At 38.9% G+C, this 18,943-nt stretch overlaps 1 protein-coding gene across 15 annotated transcripts in view; it reads right to left on the bottom strand.

The window, feature by feature from the left end:
* The window catches only part of KMT2C (lysine methyltransferase 2C), a 206,061-nt gene that overhangs the window by 155,012 nt on the left and 32,106 nt on the right, over positions 1–18,943 (bottom strand). For all 15 annotated transcript variants that reach the window (XM_076331936.1, XM_076331942.1, XM_076331937.1 and 12 more), the window contains exon 2: positions 1,063–1,151. In XM_076331936.1, coding sequence (XP_076188051.1) covers positions 1,063–1,151 — 89 coding nt within the window. The remainder of the gene's footprint in view (positions 1–1,062; positions 1,152–18,943) is intronic.

Here is an 18,943-nt window from a genome sequence, read left to right as displayed (position 1 = left end):
GCTGCAGAAATGGCTCTTTCGAGGTCCTCTATTTGTTCTCCATCTGAACCTACACTAAGCACAGATTCTTGTCTTCATCTTTAAGGACTTCACAACTCTACCTCCTTTACTTAGCAGCTATGAGAGTAATTCGGCAACTCCCTTAACTCAGCTGGCATTTCCATGGCATTGCCACCCTGACCATCAGCTGCTGCTGTTAGCATGTCTGCACTTCCTTCCACTTTGCTCATTACACATATAGGGCCACCTAATTAAATTTATAAACCCTTATGTCTCAATGCATTTTTAAGGCTTATTTCTGTCAAACTGACAAACTTCCGCCAATTGGCCGTGGCTTCATCCTTCCTGGCAGGTTTCATCCTTCTACACATATTCAGTCCCTGGTTAAAAACAGGCAAATGGCTACAGACATGTGCCTGGCAAAGAGATGACAGGTTTTCACCATGGCCTTTATCTTGTGTGTTAGCTCATCTGCTTGTCTCTTTAGACTCATAACCTGCCAGAACAGAAATCACAAACTGTTACAACAGTACTCGGCCCAGTACAATGAGATCCCTCTGGTAACGGAAGCATTTGGGTACTATCATAACAAATATTTACAAAAGCAAGAACAGAGATTTATCTTGTTTCCTAAGCAGCAGTAGGAAGCATTAACATTTGGTTATCCCGTTATCCCTGCGGTATATAATCTGCTGTAGTTAGCTGAAGATACAGGTCAATAAGTAACACTGTATTTTGGCAGGTATTCTAAAAATAGCAGCTACTGCTTCAGAGCTTTTATTTTTGTTAGATACAGACTTGCAAAACCAGAAAAAGAGCCTCTACATAACTACACTAACAAAGGCATTCCCATTAGACTATTTAAAAGCAATAGGTTCAAAGAGCTTTAATTAATATAGGTTTAAACAATATAGGGTTTTTTTTCTTTTATATCTGCCCAAATGCACATCTCGTACTACAAAATTAAAAAAATATTTCTTGTCTACCAAAGTCCTGCATAATTAAATGCATTTCTGAGAGCAAAGCAATAGCCAAACAGCATCAACGCTATACTCTCATTACCTGTTTCCACAGTGTTTTCTGTTTCTGCTGCCTCCAAACCATCCATACTGTCTTCATCCTCCACTGCAGTTTTTCCTCTACTCCGAGGCCTGCAAAGATAAGGGAAAACTCGTTTTAAACTGAAAGCACTTTTAACATTTTCAAGTTTTAAATTTATCCAGGGTTTAAATAATTTCATTTTAAGGGATAAATGTCAGCATTAATTTGTGTAACATTTAAGCTAACCTGTGATTTGAGTCTTGTACAAATCAGAAGTTTCCTCTCCTTTTTTCCTGTTCTAGGTAATGTTCTCAACAACGTACACTTGAATCAGCAGTTGGCCCCTTAAGTTTTTTCTGATTATTCTTACAAGAAAAATACAATAACAAACTTCTACTGATCAAAAAATACATTATCTCAGCAAGATTTTAAGATATAAGCATCCTGTTTGCTCCACATAGGAGGTAACTATAGATAGATATGAGAGAACACAATCCAAAAATCTGGCCAGTAGTTACATACACTATAAAATAGATACTGATCCATCCAAAGCATCCTTGGAAGAAATTGCTATAGAATAATAATGACGCTAAAGCAATTAAATTGAAACACATTATTTTCAGTGAAACAAGTATTTTGACACATAAAATAAAATGTTATGAGACATGACTAGATGCCATCAGATTAAAAAAGTCATCACGTGAGGACAGCACATCAAAACTAAAATACCTAGCAGATTTGTTTCAATTTCAAGCAAGGTCTGACAGAAAGCAGACAGGTTTGTGCCACAGATTCCAGCCTTTTTTCCCTGCCTGGCTCTTCAACAACTAATGTGGTGGGCTGTTGAGAAGCCCGAGCATCCAGATTCCCAGCTGTTCAGCAGCCCATTTGAAAGGGAGCCAAGAGCTTGGCACCTCGCCTCCCAAATTTTCAGGCTACTTGGCAACCTGCCCGGCGTGCTGACGGAAAGCCTGGGAGACCCTGGGAGCTTCTGATTCCAAGTACACAAATTCTGAGCGGTTTGGGGCATCTCGGCGGTTCCAACATCCCAGAGATCCCAGGCAACCATTCACCCAACCAACATGCCTTGAATCGGGATGCCACGCAGGCCAGCACACGGGCACCCTCCTTGTACCCCTGAACACAAAACCACCCTGGTTCCTCCTTCACAGAGGACCCTGAAAGGTTTGGGTTTAGTTCTATGTTGGGGGGAAAAGGTGGGGGTTTTTTTGAAGTGATTAAATCGTTCCAAAACCAGCATTTCCTTTGTTTGTACAGTCTCTTGTAATACTTAAATCTATCCAAACTATTTCTGCAGGACTAGATCCGCTAAATCACCTATGAAATAAACTCTATTGTGCAATGCCTTTGGCTCTCATGGATCAAAGAGTATAATATGCACAGAACTGGAACCATCTTTTGAGTCTACGCGTATCGCTCTCCTGCTAGAAGAGGAGTGACTGTCTTGGACTACCTAAGAAGATCCCTTCGAATTGTGTTGGGAACAGTATAAGAATTAAAATCAGGCTCAAACCAAAGCCTGAAACAAACCACTCAATTTACAAAGGAGTCGGGGGCGGGGAGAGGAAAGCGAGAAGAAATGAAGGACAGAGGACTTTTCTTGGCATCCCTATGAAATTTGTTCAGGACAATGCTGAAAAACGTGGGCGCAGTGGCAACCCTAGGGCTACAAGGTTATCTTTCCCCTTGCCTGCTTATCCGTAAGCAGTGACAGCATACATACAACACACAAAATAAGTAATAGCCTTCTTAGATGAGACAGAAGCCAGCATCCCCTTCAGTTATTTGCCACTCCGTAAGCTCCCAGTGTAGTTTCTTAAAGCCCATGTTTCACACGTATTTAAACCAGAATAAACTGCACAGGGACCAGAAGAAACTGTCTCACGCTCCTCCCTTCAGGCACCGTGTCAGCCCATCCACGCATACAGCGATCGGTGAGCTGCCTGGAAGGTGGACACGTGTTTTGGAAGTGGGAAGGACACGAACATTTCTCTCAGTAGCATCCGAGATCATCACACGGATTTATTCCCACCCGTAATGAAGAGTAGGGAGTAGAGCAAATGGAACATCATACTCATTGGATAGAATAGGCTCTTCCAGCAAGATTGAGATACAGCAAGAAGAAGGTAACACTCTTCCAACACTTAGAAAAACAATGCAGCTGGTAAGAAAACAAGAGCATTTAAGTATTGCATTTCTTGTAGTTCTTCACAACATCCCAGCACATCAGCCAGCACCAAATGAAAGGATGGGAATGCAGGTAGGTAAAATCACTTCCCTTGGTGCAGGAATGCTCAAAAGCTTTACAGAACACAACCAGCTAAGAACAGGGATTATTTCTAAATCCTATCCCAATTATTCTTCTACCAACTATCTGTCTGCAACACAAAGTTACAAGTTTGTACTAAACCAGGATTACTTTGAAATCATCACAAACATAAATGATGATTCTGCTTTCTTCACAAGTACCCCATTTGAGTATTCTCCAACACAACCCTGTAGGTGAAGGTCACTGGATAGTGGATGATGATGATTGTTTATGTTTATTTAATAATTTACATACGGCTTTAGATTTTCTCTTAAAACTACATGTCATGTATTAAACACCGAAGTACCTCACAAAGCCTTTTTAAACATTTTGTTTAAACAAGAGCAGTATTCATTCCTTGAACTCCCTACCGTATTTTAGCAACCTATTTAACACTAAGGAAAATCAGAGGTTTCAATTAATTAAACATAATTGCTTCTTTCAGCAAAAGATATAACCACGTCTGGTGTTTTCTTGCCATTCCCCTCCCCCAAATATTCTAAAAAAACCCTTCATAATGCCAAGCAGGTTTTAAATAAAACTGAAGAAGTGGTGGAAAAAATACCGGATTATATCATTAACTTATTTTTGCTAGTTACATTCATTTCACAATCATTGAAGAGATTTTATAGTCTATACATTTATGTTTAACTTAGAGAAAAAAATAATTCAAGCCACAAAACAGTGAAATATACACTGTAGTGACAACTATAATTTAATGTTTCCACAGAAAACACCATTTGAGAAAGCCATATAGCATACCTAATCGTTGCAATCAACATTTGTAATAAGAATGGATTGTTTAGTGTTGTTTGCATTAAGTTTATACATTTTATTTAACAGTTTTATACATAAAGCTTTTGGCTGGTTTGCGTAACACTAGATTTTTCCACCGACAAACCCTGTAAATTTTTTGGTTTTTATTTACTTATTCCACTCCCCCTTAAGTAAAGTGGGAAAAGCAACCTGTGCTCTGTTCTCCTCCTGAGACTTGACTTTTTTTTCTGAAGTTCATCCTCCTGAAGGAGGATGCGAAACGGCTGCTTGGGCAAAACAGCAGCGGGGCCAGCTTTTGCTGCCTTAAAATAATTACGGAACAACAGCCCATGACTATTCCCCTTCGCTCACACAAAACCAGACAGTACTGAACCATAATTGCTATATTGAACATTATAACCTCAGTTCTACTCTAGATCTCGAAGCTCAGTCCCAAACTTTCTTACTAGGAGGAGTAACTACATCATGCTTTTACATATCATTGTGGAAACCCCATCAGCTTGTGACAGCAGAAGTACCGAACACAGATGAGCCACGTCTCCTACAGCTTACAAACCAAGAACAAAATGTACAGGCGGAGGCCTGACCGATACGGACTCTACAAGAAAACATCAATAAATATTAGTCAGTACAACAGGCAGTGGGCTTGGTACACAGGCTGAACTGCTGCCAAGGCTTCCACGATTGGCTTTCTCACTTGCCTTTTTCCTACAACAGAGTTCTGTTTAGAAGGAAAAAACAAAACCGCATCTATCTATGTTTAAAAGAACAGATCCACTGAGAGAAATATAACTTCTTTTAGTGTTTAAAGCACATTCAGCATTTCATGAAACAAAGTCAACAGAAGACAAAACTACACTTTTTATGTATATAGATAGGACTCCAGTTGAATATAATTACTGTCTACAATAATTTTACTCATATTTGCATAAAATGGAGTCATTTATCAAAATTCTTTGTGACCCACTCCTAAATTTGTTATCAATTAGCTTTCTTAGCTAATGCCTTTCATTAATCTCCATCTTTAAATACACCATAGTAAACAAAAATTTCGCAATTCTTCTCTGAGTAAGCAACTAATTAAATTTAGCCCACAAGAGCCCAGAAACAAACTTTTGCAGGGCTCAGCAGAGCATTAGGTACTCCCTCTGCACTGGGGGAAAGCCTCACTGAGGCTGTCTCAAAGCCTTGCTGACTTTGCTAACACAGGAAGATCACCATGCACCTGAGTGGCTTCTGCTGAATTGCATGGAGAGCAGCACGGACACACAATGCTGGGGAAAAAAGGAAAAGTGTCTTATTCACCTGCCAGTAATCAGGTACTGCCCCTTTCAGTCTTTTTTTTTTTTTTTTTAAATGCATGACATTTTTTGCATGTTTGGGTTTGTTTTGTTTTTTTAAAGGTGACAGCAACAGCACCATAACCTGACGAATACAACGTAGATCAAAAGTACATCTTGGATCTTACTCATTCTTTCCACAAGGTGATCAGTAATGAGGCCATGGGCCATCATCTCCTGGAACCACATTGTCGTGGTTTAACCTCAGCCGGCAACTAAGCACCACGCAGCCGCTCGCTCACTCCCCCCTGGTGGGATGGGGGAGAGAATCGGAAGGGTAAAAGTGAGAAAACTCATGGGTTGAGATAAAGGCAGTTTAATAGGGAAAGCAAAAGCCACACACGCAAGCAAAGCAAAACAAGGAATTCATTCACTACTTCCCATGGGCAGGCAGGTGTTCAGCCATCCCCAGGACAGCAGGGCTCCATCACACGTAACGGTTACTTGGGAAGACAAACGCCATCACTCCAAACGTCCCCTCCTTCCTTCTTCTTCCCCCAGCTTTATATACTGAGCATGACGTCACATGGTATGGAATATCCCTTTGGCCAGTTTGGGTCAGCTGTCCTGGCTGTGCCCCCTCCCAGCTTCTTGTGCACCTCCAGCCTTCTCAGTCGGTAGAGCATGGGAAGCTGAAAAGCCCTTGACTAGTGTAAACACTACCTAGCAACAACTAAAACATTGGTGTGTTATCAACATTGTTCTCACCCTAAATCCAAAACACAGCACTGTACCAGCTACTAGGAAGGAAATTAACTCTATCCCTGCTGAAACCAGGACACACATGAAATAACTGACAAAGCTACAATCCTCAGATGCCTGCCACTGCCAGGCTGCTAGTTTATGATTACCCAGAAGTTATTGCCAGACACCAGTTTCTGCAAGTTCTCCGTAAGTTGCTACCAACAAAATCAGGTGACAATTTGTTCAGACCATCCATGGAAACTACCTTACTAATCCAACACATTTTGTTTCAGGCTTACAAGAACGTGTACATATGAACCACGCCAGAGTTTCCCTCTCCTTCTCAAATGCCAAACCTCTGGATTGTTCAGGGGAGAAACTACCTTCCTTCCTACGCTTTGCAAGCTGCTGAGCACAATGATGGTACTAAATATATAAAACAGGGCCAATAACCTTGAAAAGCGGGGTAACATCTGGGATACAGTAACATCCTGAACCAGCACAGATGTCTTGTTAAATGAACATCTGTCCACAGCCTTACCCTGGAAGACGGTACAGGAACGATTTATAAAAAGGTTCAATTAGTGCTGCCATCAGCATGGCTAGTAACAAATTAATGTTCACACGACAGTTTCACAAGTCAAAGCTATTACAGTCTTTTCAAGAATCTTTTTAACAGGTGTGCAGAAGCACATGCGCCCACTATTTCTGAACCGTAAGTTGTAAATACAGCTGTAAAAGTTTAACTGTGCTTAAGTATAAACCAGAGTACCTAAGGATCAGCTAGTGGCCCCATGCGAAGGGAACCACAGCAAGCAAGTAAGAATCAGTTCATGGAAATATCTACAAGGAGAGGGGTTTTTTTCCCCCTCTCTGAACACTACTGTTCAATGTAGTCTTTATTACTTGTAAGAGTTGAGAAAATTCTACATCCAAGTCTGGATAAAATGAACAATATGGCTCTGGAAGCAAGGCAGATGCCAGCTAGCTAGAGTAATTTCAATAGCTCTAAACACTAACAAGCCTCAAATAGGGAACTCACTATCATACTGACTCCCGTTTCAAACTGTTTTGGTTTTAAAAGATTCTTAAGAGGACTTTTTAATTGAGCAGTCAGTAACAGGTGAAAATATTTTCTGCACTTGCCCTCCACAACATCTTCTTTCATGCATTATAAAACAAGAACTCAACACGTAGTTTCTTCCTATTTACTTCTTATATATATGCGTGTATATTAAAGGCAGAAGGACCCCAATGTATGGAAAAGATGTGCAGCAGAAACATCACAAGCGATGTAAAGATGAAAAAAAGCTGACATTTTAGTAATAGAGAGAAGTGAAAGACTGTAGGAAACCGTTTTTGTTTAAGATCAACAGAACCAGACTTACTACAATCTCATTACAGAACTTGCTCAACCTTCAGTTTCATTATTAAAAGATCTCAAAAACATACTCCATATTGCCTATTAGTCTCCTGGTACAATCAAAGAAAAGTGTGTATCTTAATACTTCTAATTTATACAGCATAATAATCTTTTCATAAATTACTACATCAAAGAGAAGTGACCCAGCTTACATTTAAAACCAGAACATTGCAACTTCCCATCTTACATCTCCTTTAACCAGTAACAATCTAAAAGACATCATTCATTTACTCAGTATTATTCATTCACCCAGGCTCTAACATGTTCAGAGCTGAAACTTTTTTCACATCTGTATTTTATACAGTTACCACTGAGAGCACTGAACACCTGAAATAAAAAAAAAAATCATAGCCTTTGAGATCAGGGATGTCTGAGAAAAAGCGTAAAAAGAACCTAGCCTCCGCTCCACAATTCTTATCTAAACTATTCCAGTACTCCCCTGTGAAAGGGAGATTTGTCAAAGATTTCCTACGCTACTCAAAGAAATGCAAATTGGAGTCTTTTAAAGATTATTTGTACTGAATGTCTGTCCTGGTTTCGGCAGGGATAGAGTTAATTTCCTTCCTAGTAGCTGGTACAGTGCTCTCTTTTGGATTTAGGATGAGAACAAAGTTGATAACACAGTGATGTTTTAGTTGTTGTTAAGTAGTGCTTACACTAGCCAAGGACTTTTCAGCTTCCCATGCTCTACCCACTGAGAAGGCTGGAGGTGCACAAGAAGCTGGGAGGGGGCACGGCCAAACTGGCCAGAGGGACATTCCATACCATGGGACGTCATGCTCAGTACATAAACTGGGGAAAGCTGGCCGGGGGGGCCACTGCTCGGAGACTGGCTGGGCATCGGTCGGTGGGTGGTGAGCAATTGCACTGTGCATCACTTGCTTTGTATATTATTATTAGTATTACATTATCATTATTGCTATTATTATTTTATTTCAATTATTAAACCGTTTTTATCTCAACCCATGAGTTTTTCTCACTTCTACTCTTCCAATTCTCTCCCCCATCCCACTGGGGCGGGGGGGGAGGAGTGAGCGAGCAGCTGTGTGGTACTCGGTTGCTGTCTGAGGTTAAACCACAACAATGTCGTAGATGCATCTTTGCTTTCATTCCAGAGTACAGTCACTGTTGACAAAAAGTAAGCTAATACAAGGTAAAATGACTGATGAATGCAGAGCTCTTGAAGAAAAAAGGCTGTCCCAAAACAGGTTTTGAGTAAAATATTGTTTGTCAAAGCGAATTTGCATTGCACAGTTCTAACAACAATTTAAAGGTCAACTGAATTAGTACTTTTAAGTAAATGTGAAGTTTGGGTTATCTGTATTTTCAACTTCAACTGCTCTTGCATAGTTACCCATACTACGTGTGCTCTCAGGCCAATATTGGAGCAAAATTACTTTCCATGGGAGACTTGAGAAAAGGCGAATAGGATGTCCTGCCAGCAGGCACTCATCAGAACTGTCTACCTGAATCAAAGAGGCATAATGACTGGAACAGGAATGTCATCTCACTCTTGGAAAATCTTAATCTCAACTCAATTTTGCAGAAGGCCACCAGATCCAGGAGCCTGAAGCTACACTCTGTTGGGTGATGAGGCTGGTCTGGCCAAAGCAACTGTCTTCAGCATTTTCTCCGCTCTTCCCTGAAGTTATAGTTGTTCAGTTTGAGTCTGGAACTGCTCTTTTAAAAGATAAAGCAGGTGAAGACTATCCTAGCTGAAAAAGAGTCTTACTAACTGGACCATGAAATCGTCTTCCCACCTTGTTACCCATTTGGGAACAACCTCAGTGGGTTGGCGAGAGAGACAGAGGGTCACAGCAGCCAAGGACCAAACTAGGAGGATTCATTATTGACAACAGTTGCAGGCACATAAAATAATAAACTTTTCACATGAGCCCATAAAATACTCATGGAGTCACAGCTCTGCTACAGCCAGTTACAGACCGAAATACTGATGCTAGGGCTACTACACTGCAATGTACTTCTGCATACCTTTTTGCGATAGCATTACATGAGAAAATCTGAGTTTGATGTTAAAAGCATGAAGCCAGGTTGCCTGACCTACATGTATGGACTGTTCAGGTTTGGAGACATTTCGAATAACAGAGTGAGAAGTCATAAAAAAGGCTTTCAGATCTTTCAGCTTTCTTTTTACTTTTCAAACTGACTGTTTAAACATCTATAAATTCTGTAAGCAAAAATTACTTTTAGTCAAATATCTGTCATGTTAACTCAGCAATATACTGCATCAAAAATTGCTACAGGTTCTTATTTCTCAGGAACTACCTTCCCACTGATAGGCAGTCTCATTGACTGACTTGCGGTTTATAGTTTTAGTTTTGTAACACAAAACACATTACATACAGACCTTAACCATTATACACATTTCAGAAATAATTATATTACAAAAAAAATTTCTGATGCAATTACAACCTTCCGACACATTATATATTTGCAGTTTTGCACAAAGTATATCCTTTACACATTTGTTACCAATGCACTCGGCCATATTCACTATCAAAATGATGCAAAACAACATAATAGAATTTCAGCACTTGCACTATTTTTCAAAACCTTTTCTGGAACCAAATTAGACAAATCTTTGGGAGCACCAGCAGCTACAAGCAGAGCCATCTGCATGTTTCCAACCCCAGCTAGTTCTGTGTATCCACCTGGCTCCAGACTTGGTAATGGCTGTATTCTTATGATTCCTCTGGACAACAGTTTGTGTGAGGCTCTTCAATGAATTTGCTGAGCAATGCTTATCAAGATGAATTTGCTAAACAATGCTTATCAAGACCACTGAATGATTTCACATGTTCTATTTTTACAGGCAAGGAGAATGAAACGGCAGGACTAACAGCTGAGAGACCACTAGCATTGTCAAAAACACGAGAGTTTTGTTGATGGGTAGCGTAAGCAACCACTTGCATCAGAACACAAGATTTGTTTCTCCATGACGACAGCTACGGGAAGCTTTAACTCCTCCAATCTTTTCACAGCCATGATGCCTAAAATTTTTTACCCACAACAGGACCAAGCTCTTGCCTTTTTTAAGAATCAAGAATTATCCAGCTACTTGCTCCTTCATACGTTGCAGGGTTTGCCTGCTACTTTCTTCTGAATAAAGGTGGCAATACAATGGTAAGGACTGTAATTCTCATGTCTGGTGATTTCAAGATCCCGTACATAAAACTCAGCAGATCTGACTCATCATGCATGAGAAACAGCTGCCAAGTACTTGGAACTTGGTGGAAGTTTTGGTCTGTGGGAACAGATTTTTGTAATTTTAGCACCATTAATTAAGAGTCATTTTCAAAGATTTCCTTTTGAATCTTTGCAGTCTGCCGGAGTCTTACCACAGTAAGATTGTGAAGATTCTTTCAAAATGCATTTGTCTGCTTATGTTAAATATTCTCACTGGATATATTAAGTGTAGGCACAGACGGTGCTGCCTGCCTTAATACCCAGCCACACACAGTGCAGGTGTACAAACAACTGAATGACCTAGTACTAAAGTTTTTACTCAAAAAATTGGTTTTGTACCCAGCAAGTGCAGTCTGCATACAATGATCATAAAAAGCTCTAACCGTTGCTTTTATTCATTGTTAATTCAGTTAGGATAATCAAAAAACAATGTGAATATTCAACACGTACCTATTATATCAATTTCTTTAAGAGAAACTAAATCCCACTCACACATTGTTTTGAGAGTTTTCCAGACCTTACATCTATCAAAATGCATCAGTCAACTCAAAATCTCATGTTTTCTCAGTGAATAAAGCTCAGTATCTTTTGTCTCAAATCAATTTTACTCATGTCTTTAGACCTAATAGCAAACACAAGTCTTCCCGTAGATTACATGGAAAATAACTCCATTCATTCTTATGCTTTTGAAATATTTCTGATCCTACCAGTATCACAACAAAATTCCACCTGTCTGTCCCTTAGATGGGTGTTACAGGACTCCCTGAGAAAGGCGTCCGTCCTCCGATTTCACCTGAGCTTCCATTTACAAAAGGCGATGAACAACCTACGGCAACAGGACCGGTGTATTTCCCTTATCGCTTTCCCCAGCACGTATGTAAGTGTAAACTAGAAGGATCAGGACATGAAAGGAATGGCAGTACCCAAAGTGATATAAATAACCTGCTTTTATGCAAGACGCTGACCTAGAACACGTTAGGTAGAGTTTTCTTAATAATACCCAAATTAATTGATGGCATGTAAGAAAAGTAGTTCTTGCATGTTAACTACAGTTTGTCATTTCCAATCTAAAATGGATTTAGACAAGAAAAAAACACAACAAATTAATGTCATATCACCACATATCTTTTCCATCTGTTAGCACCCTTAGTGCTCCTTATAAAGAAATGCATTTTTATTTCAGATAATGTCAACAAGTATTATGAAATATTTTTCTTTCAGTAAAACCGCTAAACCTAAGAAAGCCAAAGGGAAAAACACAAGATCTGCTTGCTAATTAAAAATCCATTAAAACTTATTCAGAAGGCTTGAAAAACCTCAGAAGAATAAAAATAGACCTGAAAAGAAAATGGACAACGTAATCAGACGGGTGTCAGTGCAAATTTATAAGTCACATGAATTGTTTTTCTTTTACCGAAATTGTTTTCAAACTAGAAGTAAATCCTAAAAGCCAGACCATGGAAACTATTTTTATACCAGAGTAAATAAAACTCTGGAAATACTATTGTGAAATATAAACAACAGTACAAGTAGCATAATAAGCAACGCTCCGAAGCACAGTCACAACCAACACAAGTCTTCAAACATGTTTAAAAGCTTCCGTATAAACGGACATATCAATCTCTAGGGGCATGGATAAGGCAGAAATGCTGCATTCTGGTAAACAAAACTGTTCAATACTTTTTTCCACCCCTGAAGAGGATTCTTCTAACCTGGAGACACAAATTTGCCTTCTGACAATTACAGATAGGTTACAAATAGCCCCAAATAATTATAATAGAGAACTTCTAATCTTCTGTTCAAAGGACTGTTAAATTATCATCTTTATTTGGGACAATGATCATTGCTGTACACAAATGTTTTCAAAATTTCACCTCTTTTTATTTGAGACCACTACAAACCATACCAAGCTACTTTCTCTGTTTTTTCTCCATGCCAGTCTTCTGTCCATTAAGATTAAATACACAAAATCACACTATTTTTTAAAAACTGTTATTCCCTCATTTCTTTAATATGCCCTTAAAGAAAAACCTGAAAAGAGGTAAGTTAATAAATAGATGGGTTTTCCAGCACTTGATGCTAGAGGAGTTCTACTACCTGATCATCTCCTTCACACCCCCCAGCATGAGATGAGATCAGGCTGTGACAGAAGTGCTACCAAAAGAATGATCTACTGCTCAGCCTACATCATACGATACAGGTCAGAGTTATAAACAAAATTGTATCTGTGTCACACGATAGGGGCACGTATCCAGCAAACCTTGTTACAGCAACTACTACAATGGAAGTCATCCAAGAGGACCACCTGATACCTCCAGGTCAAGTTCCTTTGAGGCCATCATCCAAGGACACACAAGCAGCAAGCTTACTCTGTTCACTGCACTGCAGGTTGCAAAAGGTCCTCAAGTTCTGCGACTTCTCTCCAGTTCCACAGATATCCTCAGTTTAAACAGGCAAGGAAATGTGTTTTTAAGGTAACAGGAAATTAATTCTCAAAATTTATGTTCAGTATGGAGAAAAATGCCAAAATGTTCAAGAATCAAACATGCTAACCTGAAGATGTAGAAATAATGTTAAAACAAAGTTTAGGAACTAACACAGATTGAATTTATACCCAGCAAAACACAGCTAATTTTCATCCAGATCAGTTATCCTATTTCATTCACTGGAGGTCCATGAACCTTTATGCTGGAAGCAGCAAGGGAGAAGAGCAGTGATAGGAAAAAGTAGCTAGAGGAGGAGGAGAGGGAATAAAGCAAGTAAAGCTTCTTTTGGTGACAGTGTAAACGATGCTATCTTAAAAGATTTGGAAATTACAATCTGAATCACTCGCTTCGTAACTTTTTTCAGAAGCCACCAGAAAAACAAGTAATGAAGATAATCAGAAATGATACTGAAGCTGATTTATAATGGGACTATTTGTATATTTACCTAATCTTTTCTGAGCACAGACCTTCTGGAATGACAGATTCTTAGATATTTATACTTCTATTTCAGCTTGCTTTTTACATATACACATATGCTTCTAATTAACATTTACAGCATGAAAACTCAGTTCTACTCACCAGACCACATAGCCTCAAAAATTACCTTAATCAAACCTTTCAGAAGTACTTTCAGGTACCAAAAGCTGGCAGAGCAGCTCCGTAACAGCTGGACTTGCAACCACTTGTGAAGACAACACCGTCAAGGGAAGCACATACGGCTAGGTGTAACTTACAGTGGCCCTAAGGCTACTCGGATTTACCCAAGTACTGTCTTGGTATCATGACGGGACAGAACAGGGGCTAGAGTTCACAGTTTGGCCATACATAAATTTCAGCAGTAAAACCATTAGTTTTTGTTACAGTATTACTTCTGCATAACTGATTTTTTTTTTCCTCTATTTTTTCACACTGAAATTTGTCCTTAAAGTACCTGAAAGCCTTCATGATGACAAAAGAATTACAATTGAGGTATACCGTGTCCTCAGAACCTTTGAAACCATTTGTATTTTGCAATCAATGTATTAAAGATTACATTTGAAAAGAATCTTTGACCACAAAAATGTTCAACATTTATTACACCATCCATGAAAAAGCTGCTATAGAGAGCGCTATCAAAACAGAAGTCCGACTGCTCACAGATTCAATGGATACAGTGCCAGAATCATTATCCATGTGAGCCTAATATCCATAAATATCACTCAATAACCATAATTGATTGAAGCCCATCTTTCAGAAAGGCACTCACTTTGCCATACCCTTTGTTGTTTGTTCCTCCTTATGAATTCATGCTCTTTTCCTATGTGAACGTCTCTGGTTTCAGTTTTCAACCGCTGGCTCTTGTTGTACCTTTTCCTCTTATTAGGGAACCCTTAAGAACTCAGCATTTTCTCTGCTGGAGATATTATCCACTGTAATCAAGCTACTACTTACTTTTAGCGTTTGGATTCCCCACCCTCCCATAACCTAACAGACTGAGCACCTTTACCTTTCTCATCAAAGGAATTTTCTCCAAGCTTTCTACAATCTTTGGTCCGCATCATGACTTTTTGCCAACATTTCGGTCTTTCAATCGTGGGTATCTGAATCACATTAAAATGGCAGCAGCCAATCTCACAATCTCTGCGATAAACAGAGCTTCAGGACACAGCCACAAACATCCCACACACTAAATCTCTTTCCAGAAATGCTCCTTTCTGGACTGTAGCCCCATCCCTACAGCTCCACATGGTGACACCATCCCTCTCCTTATTCTGAAGAGCATTTCATTTAACTGTGCTTAATCCAAATCCCACTTTTGCCTCTTCCCTATGCTCATCCATGTCATTCCATATACAGATTTCAACAGCAGAAACTGGTATTAATATTGACTAATACCAGATTTTATTGCTGGAGGACCACCCAAAAAACCCAAAGCAAGGCAACGACAGTTCACAAAGACAACGAAGTGCTTTGTCAGCCAGCCCTTAACCCAATTACTGTAGGTTTTATTCCACTGAACAATTCAAACAAATAGTTTTAATCAGAATATAAAACACTTCTAAAGAAATCCATTTACATTACAATTTTATAGAAAACTATGGAGAAAGGATCACATCAGGAGACCCAGTATCTACACCAAAGGCAACTTTTAAAACTCACATAGTAGGTAAAAGATAGGTTGAAAAGGAAGGGAAGGAATAAGAAAAAACCACCAAACTTAAGAGTTCCTGCCTCTAAAGAATGTAGTAAATATATTTATTTCCAAAATAAAAATTAGAAGTGAAAAGCCATCAATTCTCCACGCCTCTTCATTTCTGCATATTTAACCACTGAGGCACGTACTACAGCCATCCCAACAGCAAGGGACTTGCTCTCCCAAAAAGTCATGCCTTCCACATACTCTTGATTTCAGTGGGAACCATGGTATTTCACCGTCTCACAGAAGTGAGCAGCATGTACTTCAATATACATTGTAGCGTAATAAAATATTCTATTGAAATTACGCGATCTAAAAAACAATTACTTTATTGCTTCTTACAACTTTTTCACTGTAAAATTCAACTCCAAGGTAGTAATTGGCAGGGACAAAATTATGTAGCAATTAGGGCATGACAGCAAAAGCAAACAAGAACTGAAAATGGGTTCGACACTTCTGGTAACAAGCAGGTAATTATCACAGCAGCTTGAAAGGGGCATAATCAACCAAACTGACATCATCCCTCCCACATAATAAAATGTGAAATCCCTTTACGTGCAGTGTAGCTCTTACACACAGCTGGTAAATGCTGCTAGTCTAGTCTCAATGTCTGTGTCTGCAGAGCAGCTGAGGTTACACTTGGGACACTTCAACAGTGGGTAATTATATTTATTTATTTAGAACGATGATAAAACTAAGACATGTTTTCATCCATTGTGGACTACAGAGATTATTTCTAGAAAACAGTATTTTATGAAAATGCCTTATCTTCTCTCAGTATAACTTTGTTTTCAAAGTTCCTAGAATATCGGAAAAAATCTCTGCCTAAAAGGCACAGTGACCATTACATCTCCGCCTACAAGATAAAATAGGTTTAGTATTTTTAACGTAAAAATAGAAAGTTGCTAGTTTTAAACATACTCAACTCTTTACTAGATTTTACCAACCCCCTTTTTTTTCCCCCCATGACACATTTTATTTAAACTTAGGTGTGAGCATTAACTGTTGTCTCAAAGCAGCGCTATCCTGTGGACATGCTTGTTGTTCATGTCAACACGAAGTCTAGCTGTATCACAAATGGCAATGCATTCATCTTCATAACATATTTGAGGTAACTAAAGTATAATCTGTAAAAAACATTCATTTATCTGCTGTCGCTTTTCAGCATTATTTTATTGCAAGATTCTCACTCTTATCAGTGCAGTGTTTGGAAAACCCATCAGCCCCGACTGACTCAATAGCGATTGTGCTATCTGTTAGAGGAGGTTGGGGGGAACCTCCTCCTCCTTTTTCTATATTTTGTATATTTCTAACCTATGTTCCTCTCCATTTTCTCTCTCCTTCTGTTGACAAATCCATTTACCTCCATACTGTCTGTCAATACCATTAGCTTGCTCCTTCCGCCTTCTTCCAGCTCATTAACAACAGCAAGGCTCAACCCAACACTAATCCCTACAGTCTGCCATTAACTATTTCTATCCAGGTCCCATCTTGTAGATGGGTTTCATTCCTTGTTTCTTGGATACAGGCAATTTCAAACGCACTGGAATTGCAGCTCAATTTGTATTGATTTTTCAAGTGAAATTTCCACAAAACATTTACGGAGTACCTGTACCTATCATTTTTTAAACTATGCTGCAACTACCATAAGTAAAATATATGAATTATTAACTTATTTTCTCATCTTTAACAGCTCAGCACTAGCATATCACAACATGAATTCTTTAGACACCTGTTATCTTGAGCGATCTTTTTTTTTTATCTTTTTTTTTGTTGTTGTTATCTTGAGCAATCTATTTTTTTGCACAAAATTCTCACAAAGACAACCCAAAGCTTGGTTCCTGGATCTCAACTTTTCATAAGTACTAAGGTAATTTTGAATAACATTATTCATTTCAAAATTTAAATTTGATGAGTGTGTAGCCTAGACATGGCATGCCTTGACTTGTGGAAGGTTTAGTTTACTGGCAAGTAAAACAGATGTAGGCACAACAGGAGCTATTTGATTGCTGACTGTATGTTACTGACATGATAAAGATGTCAATACTACACCAAATCTTTTTTCTGCATATCTGAAGCATTTAAAATCTTAAATCACTTACAAAGGTTAAAATTGCACAAGATCTAAAATTTTACCAAGAATCCTGTTAACTAGAAAAAAAAATGGTAAAAACACAAGTTTACAAATGTAAAACTATACCATAGAAAGTGAAAGGAAACATTGACCTTGAAGCTAAAAAAGGTAAAGACTAAGTAAAAAAGCAAACACACCCCCCCCAAACTTAAAAAAACCCAAAACGTTTTATTTTTAAACCAATTGCTATCCAAGAGACCTCTTCCTCTTAAGCACATTGCTTCTGTGAACACTATAATTCTACTGTGAGAATCTACAAATATGAAAAATAGCTTTATACGTAACACTTCAAAAAGCCAGCATGGGTCAAAGCAAAACTAACAGGACTTGGACGATGGTCAAATATTCACCTGAAGTAATGCCTAAGTCGCACGTACCCTTTACAAATTGAGGTTGCACTGTCCCAAGCGAGTTCGCAGCCAGGTTCTCCATGCAGGCATGCTGGCAGTTGCACTGGCAGAGGAATAGGGCTGAGCAGCTGCAATAAAAGGCGACTGCCTAAGTCACTGCTGCCAGCAGAACAGATCTCTCGAATCGTGGCCTTAAATGCCCTGTAAATATAGAGCTAACTAGAAAGTTTCCATTACTAACAAAACATGGGTAAGTAAATTACCAGGGAACAGTTCCTCTGAAGTGATGAGGTGGGAAACCTTCAATGACCTTTACCACCTTTTCTTCTCCATGTATCTTTGTTCTGTTTCAACGACAGATTGCACTAGAAATACCTTTTTACTGCGAAGTTAAGAAAGCTATAATGGCATCCAGGCTCTGCAGCATTCAGCATACTGGAAAATGGATATTCTAGGATACCTTAATTCTCAAGACTTGGGAGAAAATCTAAGATACCCAGAAATTTCAGGTGCCAATGTTCTGTCCTACAAGCTGCAAAACCAGCACATAAAGTCATCTCATAGAGGAACAAATACTGGGTTTCTTCTTTGCATCTGGATCCTACAATAAAGGTAACATGGTTGGTTCAATGTCCCCAAGGGAAACTTTCTTCATCTGAACAGCTGGAAATAATGTTTTGTTGGAGGAAGTACAGTATTTTGAAGTAGAGCTCCTCCCAGTAAGACCTCCGAGAGGATGCAAGTTAAACATAAAATTAATAACAACACCAAAAATTTGGTGTGCCTAGATAGAGGCACACCCCAATGCCTTATTTTCTTATATCCAATTCTATGGCCCAATTTGCAGATATGTTGAGGGTTTATCTCTTCCAAAAATGAAACCAGAAGTTGAGGTTTAGCTTCCCTTGGAAAATAAAAAAACCCTAGGACTTCAGTATCACTAGACACACCCCATATTAGCACGATCCAACATTTAATTTACTGTAGAATAACTTT

Source organism: Aptenodytes patagonicus, chromosome 2 (genome assembly GCF_965638725.1).
Source record: "Aptenodytes patagonicus chromosome 2, bAptPat1.pri.cur, whole genome shotgun sequence".
NCBI lineage: Eukaryota > Metazoa > Chordata > Aves > Sphenisciformes > Spheniscidae > Aptenodytes > Aptenodytes patagonicus.
This window is presented reverse-complemented; position numbering and strand designations above follow the sequence as displayed.